At 35.0% G+C, this 16,824-nt stretch overlaps 1 protein-coding gene across 2 annotated transcripts; it reads left to right on the forward strand.

Annotated features, from left to right (window-relative positions):
- Positions 1-3,380: 3,380 nt before the first annotated feature.
- Positions 3,381-5,799, forward strand: LOC111897076 (ethylene-responsive transcription factor RAP2-7). Of its 2 annotated transcripts, none has more exons than XR_008225419.1 (9): positions 3,381-3,533; positions 3,650-4,196; positions 4,297-4,322; positions 4,429-4,459; positions 4,564-4,651; positions 4,737-4,878; positions 4,966-5,099; positions 5,215-5,312; positions 5,421-5,564. XR_008225419.1 is itself a non-coding variant. In XM_052766082.1 (9 exons), the coding sequence occupies exons 1-9, from the start codon at positions 3,437-3,439 to the stop codon at positions 5,550-5,552; spliced, it is 1,299 nt and encodes a 432-aa protein (XP_052622042.1). In that variant the 5' UTR covers positions 3,385-3,436; the 3' UTR covers positions 5,553-5,799. The 2 variants fall into 2 exon arrangements, 1 of the variants encoding a protein (XP_052622042.1); XM_052766082.1 differs by having other exon boundaries at positions 3,385-3,533; positions 5,211-5,312; positions 5,421-5,799.
- Positions 5,800-16,824: the final 11,025 nt, after the last annotated feature.

Here is a 16,824-nt window from a genome sequence, read left to right on the forward strand (position 1 = left end):
CATGAATTGCATAATTCAATCTTCATGAGAGAGTTGTGTGGAATCGATCTTTGTGGGTCAATTTTTACTTAAGATTATGCAACGGTTTGAATACGGCATAAAAAAAGGAAATACTCGTTTGAACTGTATAGATTATAGTGGAGATAAAAATAATACCAAAGACATAGGAATTTGTATTTATTTTTTGTTTCATGAGAGCTTACATGAAACTGTGATAAGGACTACTACTTTATATGTCTTGTCATCGTCTAAGAAGTAGGTATCTATTCTTAAATTTTTAAAAATTTAATTATTAGGGAAAGAAAAAACATCATAAATGGTCCCTGTGTTTTCTCAGATTCTGAAGTTTAGTCCCCGTGGTTTAAAAATCTCATAAATGGTCCCTGTGCTTTCAAAACTTTTGACAGATGGTCCTTATTGTTAACTCCGTTAACTTTTGTCCGTTAAGTGAGGGACATTTTTGTCATTTCACACCACATGGACCATTTATGATCTTTTCAGTTATTTTTTTAAAAAAGAAAAAACTAAATATAATTATTTAATATATAAAATCTCTCTTTGTCTCTCTCTCTCTCTCTCAGAACACATATACAGACATTAAAACCAATACTCTCTCTCTCTCACACATAACACATATACAAACATTAAAACCAATACTTTCTTTCTCTCTCTCTCTCTCTCACAGCTAGTTGATCTACATCACCACTGAATTCCTACAAATCAAGGAAAGAACCCTTTACAGATTATTACAAGAAATCACAAACTGCAAGAGAAAGTGTCATGCACTGAAGAACTTACTTGTAACTTGTTAAGAGTTTGGTTTGAGCTTGTTTTTCTGGACAGAAAATGGAGTCTTAGGTGTGAGACTAGATTGAGAAGAGAGTTTTTCCATCACAAGCTTTGCAAAGTCAGTAACTCTGGGATCAGGGGCACTAGACATAATGAAGCATATATCAACAATACTTTGTGCAGTTACGGTGCCTTCACCAGGGCCATGTTTCCAGCATAGTAAATAAGTGCATACGCACTTCTCAAGTTTATGCTCTTTGCAACAAACCTATCCAGTGGATAACAGCAAACTATGAACAAAATGGGAAGAACAATTTCTTGCCTAAATAAACAAATCAGAACTAGTAATATGCTTTTTCGAATCTATCTATCTACTGATATGAATTCGGAAGTTGTGATGATTGGTGAGTGATTTCTTATACAGAAGCTTCTTCTTCTAGTTAGTTTTATTCAGATTAAGTAAGAAGAGAGTTCAATTTGGGACAAGAAGGCTACGGATGAGTAATGGAACGAGAGAATTTTAACGTCTCAGTATGATTTATGTCAGATAAAGGTATCGAAATTGGATGAAGATGATACTGAAATGATTAGTGAGAATAGAATGCGATTGTCTACTTGTTCGAGCAGGTGATCGAAAACTGTGTATTTGCCCTAAATTATAGGTAAGATACATACACCATCAACAATGGCGTCGAAGTATTGAATTGATCCATCGGCTTTATAAGTAGCACACACCGTCATGCCTTCGATCACTGTGGAGCACTCGTTCTCCTCGACCGGCACGGACACCGGACGAAATCGACGGAGAAATTCTTCCAGTTCATCGCGTTTGGAGAAATTACCCATAGAGAATACCTCATCAGCGTCACCTAACTTGAAATCCTTGAACTTGACGCGCAGTCGCTTTCCATTTTCGAGAACGACACCAGAGGTGTACCACGCATCGTCGTTCTTCGATTGGTAGTCAAGGTTGTAGCTTACCTTTCCGTTGCTGGAAAGTATTGGTTTAATGTATGTATATGTGTTCTATGAGAGAGAGAGAGAGAGAGAGATTTTATATATTAAATAATTATATTTAGTTTTTTCTTTTTAAAAAATAAATAACTGAAAAGATTATAAATGGTCCCTGTGGTGTGAAATAACCAAAATGCCCCTCACTTAACGGACAAAAGTTAACGGAGTTAGCAATCAGGACCATCTATCAAAAGTTTTGAAAGCACAGGAACCATTTATGAGATTTTTAAACTACGGGGACTAAACTTCAGAATCTGGGAAAACACAGGGACCATTTATGATGTTTTTTCTTAGGGAAATTATTGTAAAATGTACATATTTGTTTCGATTTTGTGGCCTAAATTTCATTATTTTAGTATGGATTTATGAGTTATTATTTATAATTTTTTTAGAAAATTTCTAACAAATAACACTAGTTAAAAAGAGTAGAACTATCGCATAATTCTGATATACATAGTTTTATATTTTTATTTATAATAAAGTTTCATTAATAATAAAATTTCCCTATAATCTTATATCATCGACCCAAAAAGATAGTAACGGAAATGTGTCTTGTTCCATTACAATTCACCTGAAAAATTAGTCTTCTACATATTTTTACCAGAATGATTATCGAAACCAAAGGCAAAAAATCATTATTATTGTCATCCAAAAAATGAAAATCCTTCATGTTTTTTCCAACGTCTTTCTGATCCTACTAAAGAATAAGCACATCTTTGTGGATGGGTGTTGGTTAGATGAGACCTTCTCTAGTCTAAATACAGTTACAATGCCTAAATTGATGAAGAACATCGGCAAATACCATACAAGACCTCTAACTCCGGTTGTTGATGGGAATCACACTCAAACACATGTATTCTTCAAATTGCATTTGTTGGTTTATGGCACTCAAGCAGGAACAATATACATTTTCTATTAATTATAAATAATAGTATTTGATACAGTTTATATACACCTACTTGCAAGTGGCAACTTTTGATTTACATTCCGTTTCATTTAATGAACCAAGATGTAAAATATAGATATCAACAAGGTAGAATTTAATCATTATTAATTATAAATAATAAATATTGGTAATGAAATTAATAAAAAACACATAAAAATGTATTACAACAAAAAAAAATTGAATATTGTTTAGAAACCTTAGGTGTACAAAAGAAATGAATGTGTAGTAACCAAAATAGAATACCGCATATTGATTTAAGTTATTCCCGACTATAAAATCTAATGGATTTCTGTTTCTTCTTCTTTCTTTGCCTACCCCTTTCAATTTTAATTGATGAAATCCTTCAATTAATTGTATCCTACCCATCATATCGTTATGTTACTATTGTTCAATCGGCTTCACACGATTTTGATTATTAAAACATGAAAATCAGTGTTCAAATATAAATATAAAAATCATTATTAATGGATACGATTTTGAAATTTGGAATCACTCAGCCTCGTACAATTATTTCCACATGATTTTGAGTTTGAATCCAAGAGGAAATGTTATAAAACCATGTAAAATACATTAAAAAGATGATAGCATCTATCTTTATTATTTATTAAAAGAAAATAACCGGAAACCCGTATTACCGGTCGCCGAAGGTTGATCGGTTGTTCGGTCTTAAATCAGGAGTGGCACTGCATGTTCCCCTATTCATACGTCCAATCTCTCTCTCTCTCTCTCTCTCTCTCTCTCTCTCTCCAGTTGTGTCAAGTACTTATCTCTGGTTACTGTTTAGGTAAATCAATAACTCGTTGTGCGGCTGTTGTTGATTTCTCCGGTAACTTCCGGTGAAGTAGCTTGACTTATCGTAAAATCACTTAAAATCAAGCTAATTAATATTTGAAACTGTAGTGATGTTGGATCTTAATCTGAGCATTGTTCACGAAGACTTGGTGACGGATTTTCGAGGGGATGTGGAGGAATCAGCCACTTCAAATTCATCGGTAGTGAATGCAGAAGGTTGTAATTCCAGTAATGTCGTTGATGGCGGCGACGAAGACTCCGTTTCTGCTATCGGCGATGAAGACAGCTTTCATTGCTTCAATTTTGACATCTTAAAGGTTGGGGACACTGGTGCTCTGCTCAGCAACAGTAACGATGAGGATCGAACAAGTCAGACTCAGGCTCAGACCCGGTCCGAGTTCGTGACTCGGTCACTTTTTCCGATGAGTCATGGCGGAGGAAGTTTCAATCAAGGGCAGCAGATGAATTCCTTGTTGTTATTCCCTAATAATAAGGAATTGCAAGAGATGAGATCGATACCAGTACAACAACAGAAGCCGACTATACAACAAAGTCAAGTGGGGAAGAAGAGTAGGAGGGGGCCTAGGTCTAGAAGCTCACAATACAGAGGAGTTACCTTCTATAGAAGAACTGGTAGATGGGAATCGCATATCTGGTTAGTTCCTGAGTTTGATTTTATCTTTTTTAATTGTTTTTGACATTTCTGTACGTAGCTTTCCTTCTAAATTATTCCTGTACCAATGTGTTTGATGTAGGGATTGCGGGAAACAAGTCTATTTAGGTAATAAGGATTAATTGATTGGCCACCTAATTCTTTCCCCTTTTAGTAACAAATATTTGCTTGTTCTTCTTCAAACATCTGACAATTTTGATATTTGTTTCTTTAGGAGGATTTGACACTGCTCATTCTGCAGCTAGGTATACAATCTGATGTTAATTTTCACATCTTTCTTGTAACCTTTTCTCGTTAAACTTTTCAAGCTTATCAACGGAGTTCAATTGTTGATTGTTGTGATATCCAGAGCCTATGATCGAGCCGCTATCAAATTTAGGGGTGTTGATGCCGACATAAATTTCAATCTATGTGATTATGAGGAAGACATGAATCAGGTTTTCATCACAATTCATAATCTAGTCGATTCAATTCAACAATCAACCTCTTTGTTTTTACTTTGTTCTTGTTGTATTATTATAGCAGATCAAGAATCTTTCCAAAGAAGAATTCGTGCACTTACTAAGGCGCCATAGCAATGGGTTTTCAAGGGGAAACTCAAAGTACCGAGGCTTGACCATCAACAAATTTGGAAAAGGGGAGACTTTTTCTGCAACTCATTTTGGTAAATCTCACAGATTTATATTTATATACTCCGTATATTTTTTTTTAAATTTCAACGACACTCAACTTTCTGTGTAATATGATGCAGGAAACGATCACAATCTGGATTTAAACTTGGGAATCTCAACTCCTACGAGTCTTGGAAAGACTTCAACTAGGAATGGAAACTTAGATCATATGCAACAGCTGAATCATGGCTTACATGACATTAGAAGATTACAGGTAATAATTTCACTCCACAAAACAAAGCAAAAATGTTTTTCATTCCAACGGAATGCACAATTCCTTAATTCCATCATAAAAAAAAAAAAACACTTAACCTTCATATAACAGACAGATAACGGAGCTACAAAGACACTTAAAGGTCTACCAATGATTTCTGACCGTCGTCCACCATGGTCAGCCATGCATCCTACCTTCTTACCCCACCACGAGGTTAATTAATTATCTTTGATTTAAATTTTTAGTTTCATATGAATTGTGTTTTTACAGTTGTTATAATTAATTTAGATATTTATAAAATTAAAGTTGAATTATTTTCAGGTTGGAACAAGAAACAGCGGAATGATTAATGGAGGGTGTTTTCAGGGACCCACCAACTGGGCATGGCAATTGCATGGTCAGAATTCCCAGCTCCGGCAGCCACAAACTCTTTGGATTACTACTACCAGATAAGGCCGCCGCCATCCCCGCCACCAGCACCACCACCTACCCCATAATTTCCGGTGATTCTTTTGACATTTTGGATTGTTTTCATTTCAGTTTCCACATACATACACATCACCAAATAAATATCTAGCTTCTTTCAGTTTTGGATTCTTTGCCATGTGCCAGGTATTTGTGTTAGTTGTATGCTATGCAGTAAAAGTTGTACATAAGCTTTTTTTTAAATAAAGAGGATGCGATCATCCGTTTTGCCACATTTTGCTTGTTTATTTATTTGGCCAATGGATAACTCGAAAGGTCAAGTTGAAGGTTAATTGGACAGGGATTTGCCACGACTGTTCTTTTTAATTTATGAATGAATTATATTATTGGTCCATTAATATAATTAAATTTTGCAATTTTACTCCCCATTTTTGTTTTTATTTGATGTTCTAGTATGGTTTTTGGTCCATTTTTAAAATAAAATTACTATTTTTTTTGCTAACTATGACTGTCATTTTTGTAATTTTGCTCCTAAATATATATCATTTTATCTGGAATACTGATAAAAGAAATTATAGAAAACCTCAAATAAGACCAAAATTGCATAAGAGGATATTTTTGGACCAAAATTGAAAAACCAGCTATAGCCAGGTACCAAAAATATCATAGTTTTTTTTATTTCTAGCGTAAATGACAAGGATACATGTTTCATGTGAAGGTTTATTTTGGATCGTATGTTTAAAATGTATATTTAAGTGTTTATAAGTTAAAGTTTAGTTGTTAACGGGGATAACATATAAAATGAAAAACAATTTTTATTTGATTTTAATATTCACATGCAAAGATATAATATTTAATGTTAACCTGTATCTGGTTATTAATTTTCAATGACACAAAGTGAGGGAATATTGTCAATGAAATCCGATGTTATCCACGCTGTGCTGATCTAGATTGAAAACTTAGTTTAAGGAAAAAATCCAACATCTCAAAACAAAAATCATTATATTTAATTGGAGAAAACAGGTGTTATATATATTAGGAAAGTTGAATATACATGTAGTTTTACAAACAGTTTAGAAAACATAAAAAGACAGTATTTAAAACACATGTTCAAACAATCAAACTTGTAGTTATCAATTAATTTTACACAATGACTATTATAGAATATAGATAATCTTACAAAGAGTGAACCCGTTTTTTGCAGACTATATAAAAGATGTATTTGTGTTAAAAAAATTTAATTAAATTCCATTTAAGTACTTGACAGGTTTAAAAATATTTTTTAGTAATAATAAAATAAAACTAAATATTATTGCTATTTTGGAATAATGACTAGATGAAAGTTTACAAAAAACAGAGACATTATTTTGGTTTAAAACAATCTAAAAATAAAATTCATGTATTTATTTGTAGGGAAATTGATCCAAAATGATAACCAATAACACAAAATTTACACATGAGGTCACTAAAGTTTTAGTTGCGTCTAATTGACCAACAAACATTTCTTTTGGTTCTATTATATCATTGATACTGATGATAACCGGCTACCAACCCACTTAGAGTTAAAGTCATCGGTTGTGTCCACGTAATCGATGAAATATTAGAATCGAAAAGAAAAGTTGGTTGATCAAATGGATACAATTATACAAATTTAGCGACTTAAAAAGCAAATAAAATGTTATTTTGTAGATATTTTTGAAGACCCAATTTACGGGAATTATAAAAGATTAACATCTTTTTGAATTGGATTCTAAGATATTCTATAAACAAAATGAGAAATAATGATATACTATCCATCAAATAAAATCATAGTGGGGGACACCAAAGAAAAATCACCAAGTTAGACGGTATTTATAACATCAGACGTCGTTGTTGACAAGCGGAGCCCGATATAATTAAGTGACACACATTGAATATAGAGACTATTATAAAAAAGATTCTCACAAGACATCGTAAATAATCACTTGAAGCAGCAAACTTTACCTCCAATAGATGAAATAGTTTTTAGCCTCCTTACCTTTTTTAACGAAATGCAATTTTAATTTAGTCTCGTAACATTTTTTGTTAATGCAATTTGAATTTTATTAATTTTTTTTATAGTTTTTTTTATTTTAAATATTTTATTTATAAAAAAAATGTGGGATGAGATGGATATAAAAATAAGTATTCCATATATGGGATGGAGGTGAAAGATACACCCTCAGCAAAGAGACTATGGGTTATACTCTTATTTCACCTTTAATCCATTATTATGGGCCACGTAATTCTCTTCCTCCATCTTTTACTCGTTCTTTCAAACCACATTATACCCTTCTTGATTTCAGCAATGTAAACGTTCTAAACTTCTAATGCATGGTATACTAGTGAAAAGAAAACAAACAAGGGAGAAGAGGGGGAGGGGGAACGGGGTCACAACGAGTGTGAAAAGCATGGGATCAGACCTAGGCATAATGTGCCCGTTGGCTATGTTAACACATAATCTAACAAAATTGCATGTAACAGAAATCTTATAGTACATATGAAACAACATCATCATTTATAATTTTAATTATGCTCCAAATAAATCGATTTAAATTCTTGAATAATATATTTCACATAAAAATGAATTTTTCTTTAATAATTATTTTAAAATATAATATTTAGAAGTTTATACTAATATTTATCACGAAAAAAACCGATTACAGCAATCAAATTTGATGTGATAGAACTGGCTTTTTATTTTATTATAAAGTTATGTTATACATTAAGATTAATTATTACTCACTGAATTTGAAAAAATATATTTCTATTTCAAAATCTAAAATATCGATTTTTTTCATAATTTTTTGCTCCACCTACCTCTCTTTACCATATCTGTCTCCTACCATCCTCACGTTAAACATTTCCTATTTTTCACACACAACCGTTCTCTCTCCTAATCATTCATTTTGGACAAACAAGAATGCTTTATGTCAGATGCTGGACCATACACATAAATTTCTTTCTTAATATGGACCATATTTTTGCATATATCCAATTTAATGAATTTTAAATGCAAACCAATATTGTCCTTTTTCTAAAAGTTTTTTCTTATTTTTATAAGATAAAATTGAAAATTTGGTCATGTAATATTCAAAAACTTTTAAATAGAGTACAAGGTTTTCAACTTACATGGAATGTTAAAAATCAAAGTTTTTTTTTTGGGATTTTGATCCAAAAAAACTTAAAGACGATTATACAATTTTGATTTCTTTTTCCCCTTTTCTATAAGTATTTTAATGTTATTTTAATACACCTTTATTATACCTTACTATGCTAGATTTAACATACTCGTAGGAATATTGACATAGGAATATTGACAGCAAGATAGGATGTTTTAATTTCCACAACAATCCTTTCCACTTTTTTGTCTCTTCCAAATTTACCCCTACAAATTTCATATCTTTGTCAAACAAACAACCCCAATGGGATCCTTTTGCTGATGATCTGCATGAAAAAAGAACAGATATTGTGAAATTTTTGGTTGTTTGTTTAACTACAAATTATGTAATGGTTTAAACCTAACTTGTAAAAAAAAGTTATGTTGTTGAGAAAAACTATTGTGGCCTATTTGTAAAAAAAAATCGGAGAAAAATTGTAAAAAATAGTTAGAAAATGTTATGTGATTCAATGTAAAACCCACCACCCACATCAAATTGGAGTGAACAAATATAATAGAGGAAAAGTAGTTGATAACCTAGTCAAAAATTGAAGCCAACAATTGAATAAGTAAATAAAAAATCAATACAACTTACAAATTTTAGCACTATAGGATAGAATAACAATTGACATTCACAAAGGGAATGACCAAAAAATGAGAAACGAAAATGAACCTCCTAGAGATCCTTGACCAATTACTCGGGCTTTTCGACCAGTTTGCTCCAAAGCTTCAGCTATAACACTCCAAATCAGGTATTACCCTTTGAACCTTTGAAATTTTAAGTATTGCATAATGGTCCCTTAAGTACGTTGGGTGTACTTCAGGAGTACGCTTAGCGTACCATGCATGGATGACCGCGGAGGGCCAGAACGTACGTTGGGCGTACCAAAGGGTAGGCGGGGCGTACGTGACGCACATTCAAACCCTAATTTCCGGACTTAAGACCTATATAAGCATCCTTATCTCATTTGAGCTTCACCCTAACTAACATCCTTCACCCTCAAATGTCCCTGAAAACCCTAAAACTCATTAGAGTGTGTATTCTTGAGCTTGTGAGTGTTTAATCACCATCCTTTTGGTGTGTTAGCTACAAGTAAGGGGAGGAATCAAGCTTGAACGAGGAAGAGCTACTGGAACTTACATTTTGAGCAGCTTACGAAGCTTGAGGAGGTAAAAAGCTTTCACCTTGGTCATCATTTTCATTCCTAGAGCTAGGGTTTTCTCTTTAGTCCCTTTTTGTGTTCTTGGACCACCTTTGAGAGTTTGAGCAACTCCAGAGCTTAGGGAGGATAGATCTAAAGTCCTTTGGTCCATTCATAGCATAAAAATGGAGTCTTGATGGGTGTTTTGACCTCATGCATGGATTAAGACTCTTGGAAAGTTCTTAATGGGTTGTTGGGAGCATATGGAACATGCAAAGGCATAAAGTTGCCAATTTTATGCGTTAGGACGTCTTAATGGACTCAGATCTAAAGATTGGACGTTGGAACATCAATTATTAAGCACTTAATGGAAGAAGGTGCTTAATTTGCTTGTACGCTGGGCGTAGTATAGCGTACGCGACACGTACAACTCAGGGATTCAGTATGCTCAGCATACAGGAGTGGTACGCAGGGCGTACGTACTCAGATGGGCTTGGCCTTGTTTTGGGCTTGTAGGCCCTTTGGGACTAATCAGTCATTGGGCTTGGTGATGTTTTGAGTTAGTGGGCCAATTTATCTGTTTTGGGCCATGATTGCTATGGTTGGGCTTTATTGGGCCATAAGGCCTATTAATGATTTTAGATATGGACTTTGGGCCCATTAGCAAAGGGAGACTTTTGGGCCATTGTGAAAGGATTTGGGGCTTGGGTTCTTTAATTGGATTATATTCAACCCTAACCTTGGGTTAATGGTATTATTGTTCAGCACGGGTGGTTACGGATTGTTAAGAGAGCAGCTTTCGGATTCAGCAGACAGAGGTGAGTCTCCTCACCATACCAATGGGTCGAAGGCACCAAGGCCGACCCATTAGTTAGTTATAGTGTTTATTGTGGATTCACTATTGATATGTATGGTATGCATGTATATGAGAATGTTCTAGTACTTATTGACTGGATATGTGAAGACCCTGGGGGGAGCCCATAGCAGTTAGATATAAGACCATGTGGGGGAGCCCATATGTAGCACCCGGTTCCTGGTATGTATTTCATTAAAGTATTTTTCATAATTTGGACTAAGACTTGGCGAGTTAATGGCCCAACTCGCCGAGTAGTAGCGACTTGGACCCGGGGGTTAAGTGGCTGACTCGTCGAGTCGACAGCATGACTCGACGAGTAGACTCTGGCTGGACAAAACCCTAATCCAAGGGTTGGCACCCTATTTAAACATCTTATTCAGCCTCCCTCGTCCCTTATGCTCTCAGAACCCCCTCACATCAAACCCTAATCGTCCTTGATGAAGATCTAAGGCCTTTTTGGTGATTCTTAGTGGTTTGTGGTGGCAAGAAGGAAGGAGAATCTTGAGGAACCAAGAGGTTGGTCAGAGGAGTCAAACTTGTGCATCATCTACAGTTCTTGGAAGGTATAAAGTCGACACCTTTCTCCTTCTTGTATTAGATCCCCTTTTAGGGAGATTTAGGGCTTTTATAAGTTATTCTTGGTGACCAACCATGATTGCAAGCATGGTGGGGGTTAAGTTTCAGATCCAGGCTCATTAAAGGGTTAAAAGGCAGAAATGGACTGCCTTTGCACCCATGGAAAGCCCCATGCAACTCAAGATCTTCTTTTAGGGTCTTTTTATCTCATAATCCCATGCATGCACGTAAAGTTCATAACTTTACGTGCTAGATCGATCTTAGGAGCCTAGATCTATCATTTGGACAAGTGTTGTACATCATAAATCGAGAAATGAGACTTGGACAACCTCGACTCGGCGAGTTGTTCTTGGGACTCGGCGAGTCCGAGGCTTGACTTCCCTTTTCCTGTTAGGGTTCAGAGGAACCCAGTGAGTGTTAGAATGGTCTTAGAAGGGTTCGGGGGAGTGACCCAACGCATTGGACTTAGCCATAGACCCGGATTTCATAGGACTCGACGAGTGCATGAGCAGACTCGGTGAGTCCAAGGCAATCTCCCAACTTTTGAACATGAACTCGACGAGTTGTTCATACAACTCGGCGAGTTAAGGACAAGACTTGTTTGTAGAAGAGGATGAACTCGACGAGTTGTTCATACAACTCGGCGAGTTGGATGAAGGTTCATTCGAGGTTGTTTTAGAAGGAGAACTCGTCGAGTCATTGCTAAACTCGACGAGTAGATGTATGAAGAAGGACAGATGAATGGTAGGGACTCGACGAGTTGGAGGCCCAATTCGGCGAGTCAGGTTAACTGGAAGTTGACTTTGACTTTGACTTTGACTTGGTTAGGGGTAAAATAGTCATTTTACCCTAAGAACAGTTACCGGTGTCTGACTAAGTGTTTTATGGGAATTATAGTCGGAGGACTACCGGAGCAGCAGTCAGACATCCGCAGATCAGCTTTTCAGCAGTCAGCCTTACGACGTGAGTTACCTTCCAGTAGCGGTGGGTCTACGTCCACAATGTCGGCCCACTAGTAGGAGTTGTATGTTAGATGATTGTCTTTGTGATATCATCTAGGTTTGCTACTACCTGATAAGTTATATGCTGGCATGTTATGTTAGATGTGATATTAGTAGAGTTCGGTTGTTAGGATCGAAGGGTAGGTCAGGCACCCCAGATATGTCTGACAGTATGAGATGTTTATATGCTGACATGATATGTTATATGTGATAGTGGTAGTAGGAGGGGAATAGTCCCTAAGTTCGGTTGTTAGGACCGAACGGTAGGTCAGACACCCCATATATGTCTGACAATATGTTTATGTTATGATATATGTGATAGTAGCAGTAGGGGTTGGAATAGTCCTCGAGGTTCGGTTGTTAGGACCGAAGGGTAGGTCAGCACCCCAGAATGGCTTGACACGGGTAGGTCAGCACCCCAAAATGGCTTGATACGGGTAGGTCGGCACCCCAATATGGTCGTACCGGGTAGGTCGGCACCCCAGAATGGCCGTACCAGGTAAGTTGAGCACCCCAGAATTGCTCGGCAGTATGTATGTTATATGATTGTATGGTATGTGGTATGATGGGGGAACTCACTGAGCTTCGTGCTTACGGTTTACAGTTTTAGTTTCAGGTATCTCTTCAGCAAAGGGGAAGGAGCTGGCACGGTAGCTGCACATCATACACACTCTCATTATCTTCCGCATTATGAGATATTCTGGGATTGTACTCTGACATGATATTATTTTCAGTATTTGGGTTTTCAGACATGATACATTGTTTATGAGATGATATGATTTCACATTGTTACTTACAAACATTTTGCAAATCAATTAAATAAAAAATGAAATTTTTTGACGTGAAATTTGGTTTGTTACACCATGACATTCCTAGGTAAAGACCATGTGGGGGAGCCCATGGCAAGTAGTTAAGACCATGTGGGGGAGACAATGACACATAGGAGTAAGACCTTGAAGGGAGTCCATGGAATCCCTATATGTTTATGTATGAGTTATGTAGTATGATAGATATTTTTGTGATATATGATATGCTAGTGACTATTATTTTATTTGCATGGAAGACCCCGAGGAGAACTCATGACAGTTGGATATAAGACCATGTGGGGGAGCCCATGGCATTCCTAGATAAAGACCATGTGGAGGAGCCCATGGAAAGTAGGTATAAGACCCTGGGAGGAGCCCACGACATCCTTATATGTTTGTATGCATGGCTTATGTGGTTTATGTAGCTTCTATAGCTAATATGGATTATGTAATTATGTGGATTGTGTGGGGGTATGCTTTTGGGAACTCACTAAGCATTAGCTTACAGTTTGTTGATTTGTTTCAGGTACTTCAAAGCCTAAGGGCAAGGGCAAGGTTTGATGTCGTGGCATGCACTCTCTGACATTTCACTTGGGGACACTCTGATATTTGAAATAAAATGTTGATTTTATGAATTTTGAAACCAATTGCCATTGAGGTTTCATATTTTATGGGAATGTTTTGATTAATTAAAAATGAAAATTTTATTTGGAAATTTGGGTCATTACAAGTTGATATCAGAGCCTTGGTTTGAGGGATTCGAGCACACTCTCAGAAGTTTCAGGACTCAAACTAAGGAAATAGTAAAATTGTTTTGAAAAAAAATCAAAAGCTAACAACTTCTTAAAATGAAAAAAAGGGAGAGTACAATGCGCGTGATTGGCCGAGCCCAAGTAAGTAGTTCCCCAATATGTTAGCCATGTTATACTGATATTTGGATTATGATAATCGTATGAATCTTGCTATGTGTATGCTTTCAAAATTGTATACGGTTAGGGTTTTATAGCCTTAGAATGATTGATTTGGCCTTATTTCATGTTCCTTGTCTGGTTGTGGTCTTCGGGTAGAGTTTGTTAGTCATACCCCCAAACCGGAACGGCGGAAACGTTCGGGGGTGGAAGACGTCATGTACAGTATCACAACAATTGAATAATAGAAATCAAAGTAACAACCATTGCATTGATAACATATTGTTTACATTATGTTTGCAACATTGTTTGTATAACATCAAAATGTATAAAAAAATATAGATTTGACACCATGAATGGTCCATCTTCTCAAAAACCTGTAGTGTACCTGTCTACTGGTTCCCTGTGAATACAAGTGATTTTGAAAGTGTATCAACATTTAAGTTGGTAAGTTCATAAGTAGGTTTTGAAATGGAAAGCTTGTCTTTGTTCTTTGAAAATGTTAGTATGCTCTCCCATAAAATCCTATATTTTATGTTGTAAATGTATTGTAGTCTTAATGCCATAAGACAAAAATGCATAAGAATTGTTGTACTCAATTAATAGTGATTTATAGTCTTATTATAAAATAAAACTAAGTGAAAATATATGTTTCTCTGAAATGTAAGTTTCTATGTACTGGAAAATGGTATTATGTAGTATACTTGTATGAAAACTCTGTAAATGTATGTGCCTGGATTCCACCACATGTAGTGTAAAATACTATATTGTAGTTCTATCATTTAATAAAGCTACTTGAAATTGTTTATGTATTCTTACACTAATCGTATTGTTCAATACCAAATTGTGAGTTATTATAACCATACTTGATGACCTATGATGTCGTGAAACGACGTTCTTTAGACGTCAAAATAGTTATGACATTTGTCACCGTAACTGTAGCTAACATTTAAGGTGCGGGATTGCCAGTCCCGTATAGATATATACACAAATTCACGCTCTCCCTCCAGGAGACTCTGGTTATAATTCCAGGGCTTGTTTGGTACTTAGGTAAGTACTTGAGGTGTGTCTCAAAAAGCTATACTGATGATTATGTGTAGAATAAAGGAAAATCTCTTTGTAATGAATAACTTTATGTATGTTCCATAAAATATACCTAATATAGTTTATATGTTTGTTACTGTAGTGAAATATGAACTTAGTAAAAGTAGTGCGTACATTCCGTAAACTATACCAATTATAGTTCATATGTTCGTTTGTATTGTATCTCTGAATTTAGTAACAATGTTTTAAGTGGTACATAAACTATACCTATTATAGTTTATAAGTATCTTCCGTTGGTAATGTGAATACTTCTGAAACTTTTCCTTTGCTCAGTATGTCACAAAGGTTTAAAGTTTTATATGTACATGTGTGTGTGTGTGTGTGTATATATATATATATATATATATATATATATATATATATATAGGGCACACATAATGGAAATTAAAAAGACAGTCGGACAAGTGAATTTACCCTAAGCCCAGAACCAAATAAGGAACAGGAGTTAAGACAAATAACATGTGTATATATATATATATATATATATATATATATATATATATATATATATATATATATATAGGGCACACATAATTGAAATTAAAAAGACAGTCGGACAAGTGAATTTACCCTAAGCCCACAACCAAACAAGGAACAGGAGTTAAGGCAAAACACCAGTCCTAAGTCTGTTGAATCTCATTTATATATATACGTATAAATATGTTTTGGTAAAAACAATAGTTGAAACAGTTGAATTAATTTAGAATAACTTGAAACAATCTAAAATAATTTGAAAACGTTTGACATCATTTGAATGTTCACACAAAAATTAATTGTGTTGTACTTTTATTCCACCCCCCCTATAAAAAGGAAAATTTGTGAAAACGTAGGTGTATGAACTTACCTCGAATGCATTTTCTCTCTAGGATACGAAGTGGTAGCGGTGATCCTCGGGTTAGAACCCGTGTGCGTAGTCGTATCCTAATAATAATTATACACGATCTCATATTTAAATTAATAAGATATTAATTTAAATAATAAATAATGATTTAAAGTGTTAGAAAACACTTAATAATGTAAGAAATAATTACAAAAAATCCTTAGGAATTATTTGAAGGAGTTCTAAGCGTTTTCGGTGTAAGTTTGGGTGTTTTCGGTGTGCTTGATGATTTGAAGATTGTTCTTGGTGTTCTTGGTGAATTTATGAAGATTTGAAGGTAGGATGATGATTTCGGTTGAAGATTTGAAGGTTTTCGGATGATACTTGAGAGCAAAAGGGAGTGTTTACGGTTTGGAAAGTTGAGAAATGAATTGTATTCATGGTTGAACACGTATATATAGAAGAGGTTTTTGGTCTAAGATCCACCGGAATCAAGGTGATTTCGGTCTAAATCCCATCGAGAACAAGGCAGTTTTCGGTGCTTAAGGTTCAACCGAGGTTGAGTTTTTGGTCAACAAAAGAGATTTCGGTGAGGGTTTGCGGTCCGAAGTGGGGCCTTGCGAGGGTTTTTGGTGGGGATGATTTATATTCGCATGAATTCATTTTTGATGATTTCGGCCAAGGTGTTTTAAATCCCTAATATTTAAAACACTTATATAATAGACTAATTTCCATATATTAAATCATATTTAAGCCTTATCAGTTTAATAAATTAATAATTTGGCTTTTATTTAGCAAGTCTGACTTTTATTGACTTTCATTGACCTGAAAATAATGGGTTGTTACACTATTATTCGAAATACTATTTGATCCTGTTTTGTGTATAATTTTCATACATAAGGAAACCT

Source organism: Lactuca sativa, chromosome 8, assembly GCF_002870075.4.
Source record: "Lactuca sativa cultivar Salinas chromosome 8, Lsat_Salinas_v11, whole genome shotgun sequence".
NCBI lineage: Eukaryota > Viridiplantae > Streptophyta > Magnoliopsida > Asterales > Asteraceae > Lactuca > Lactuca sativa.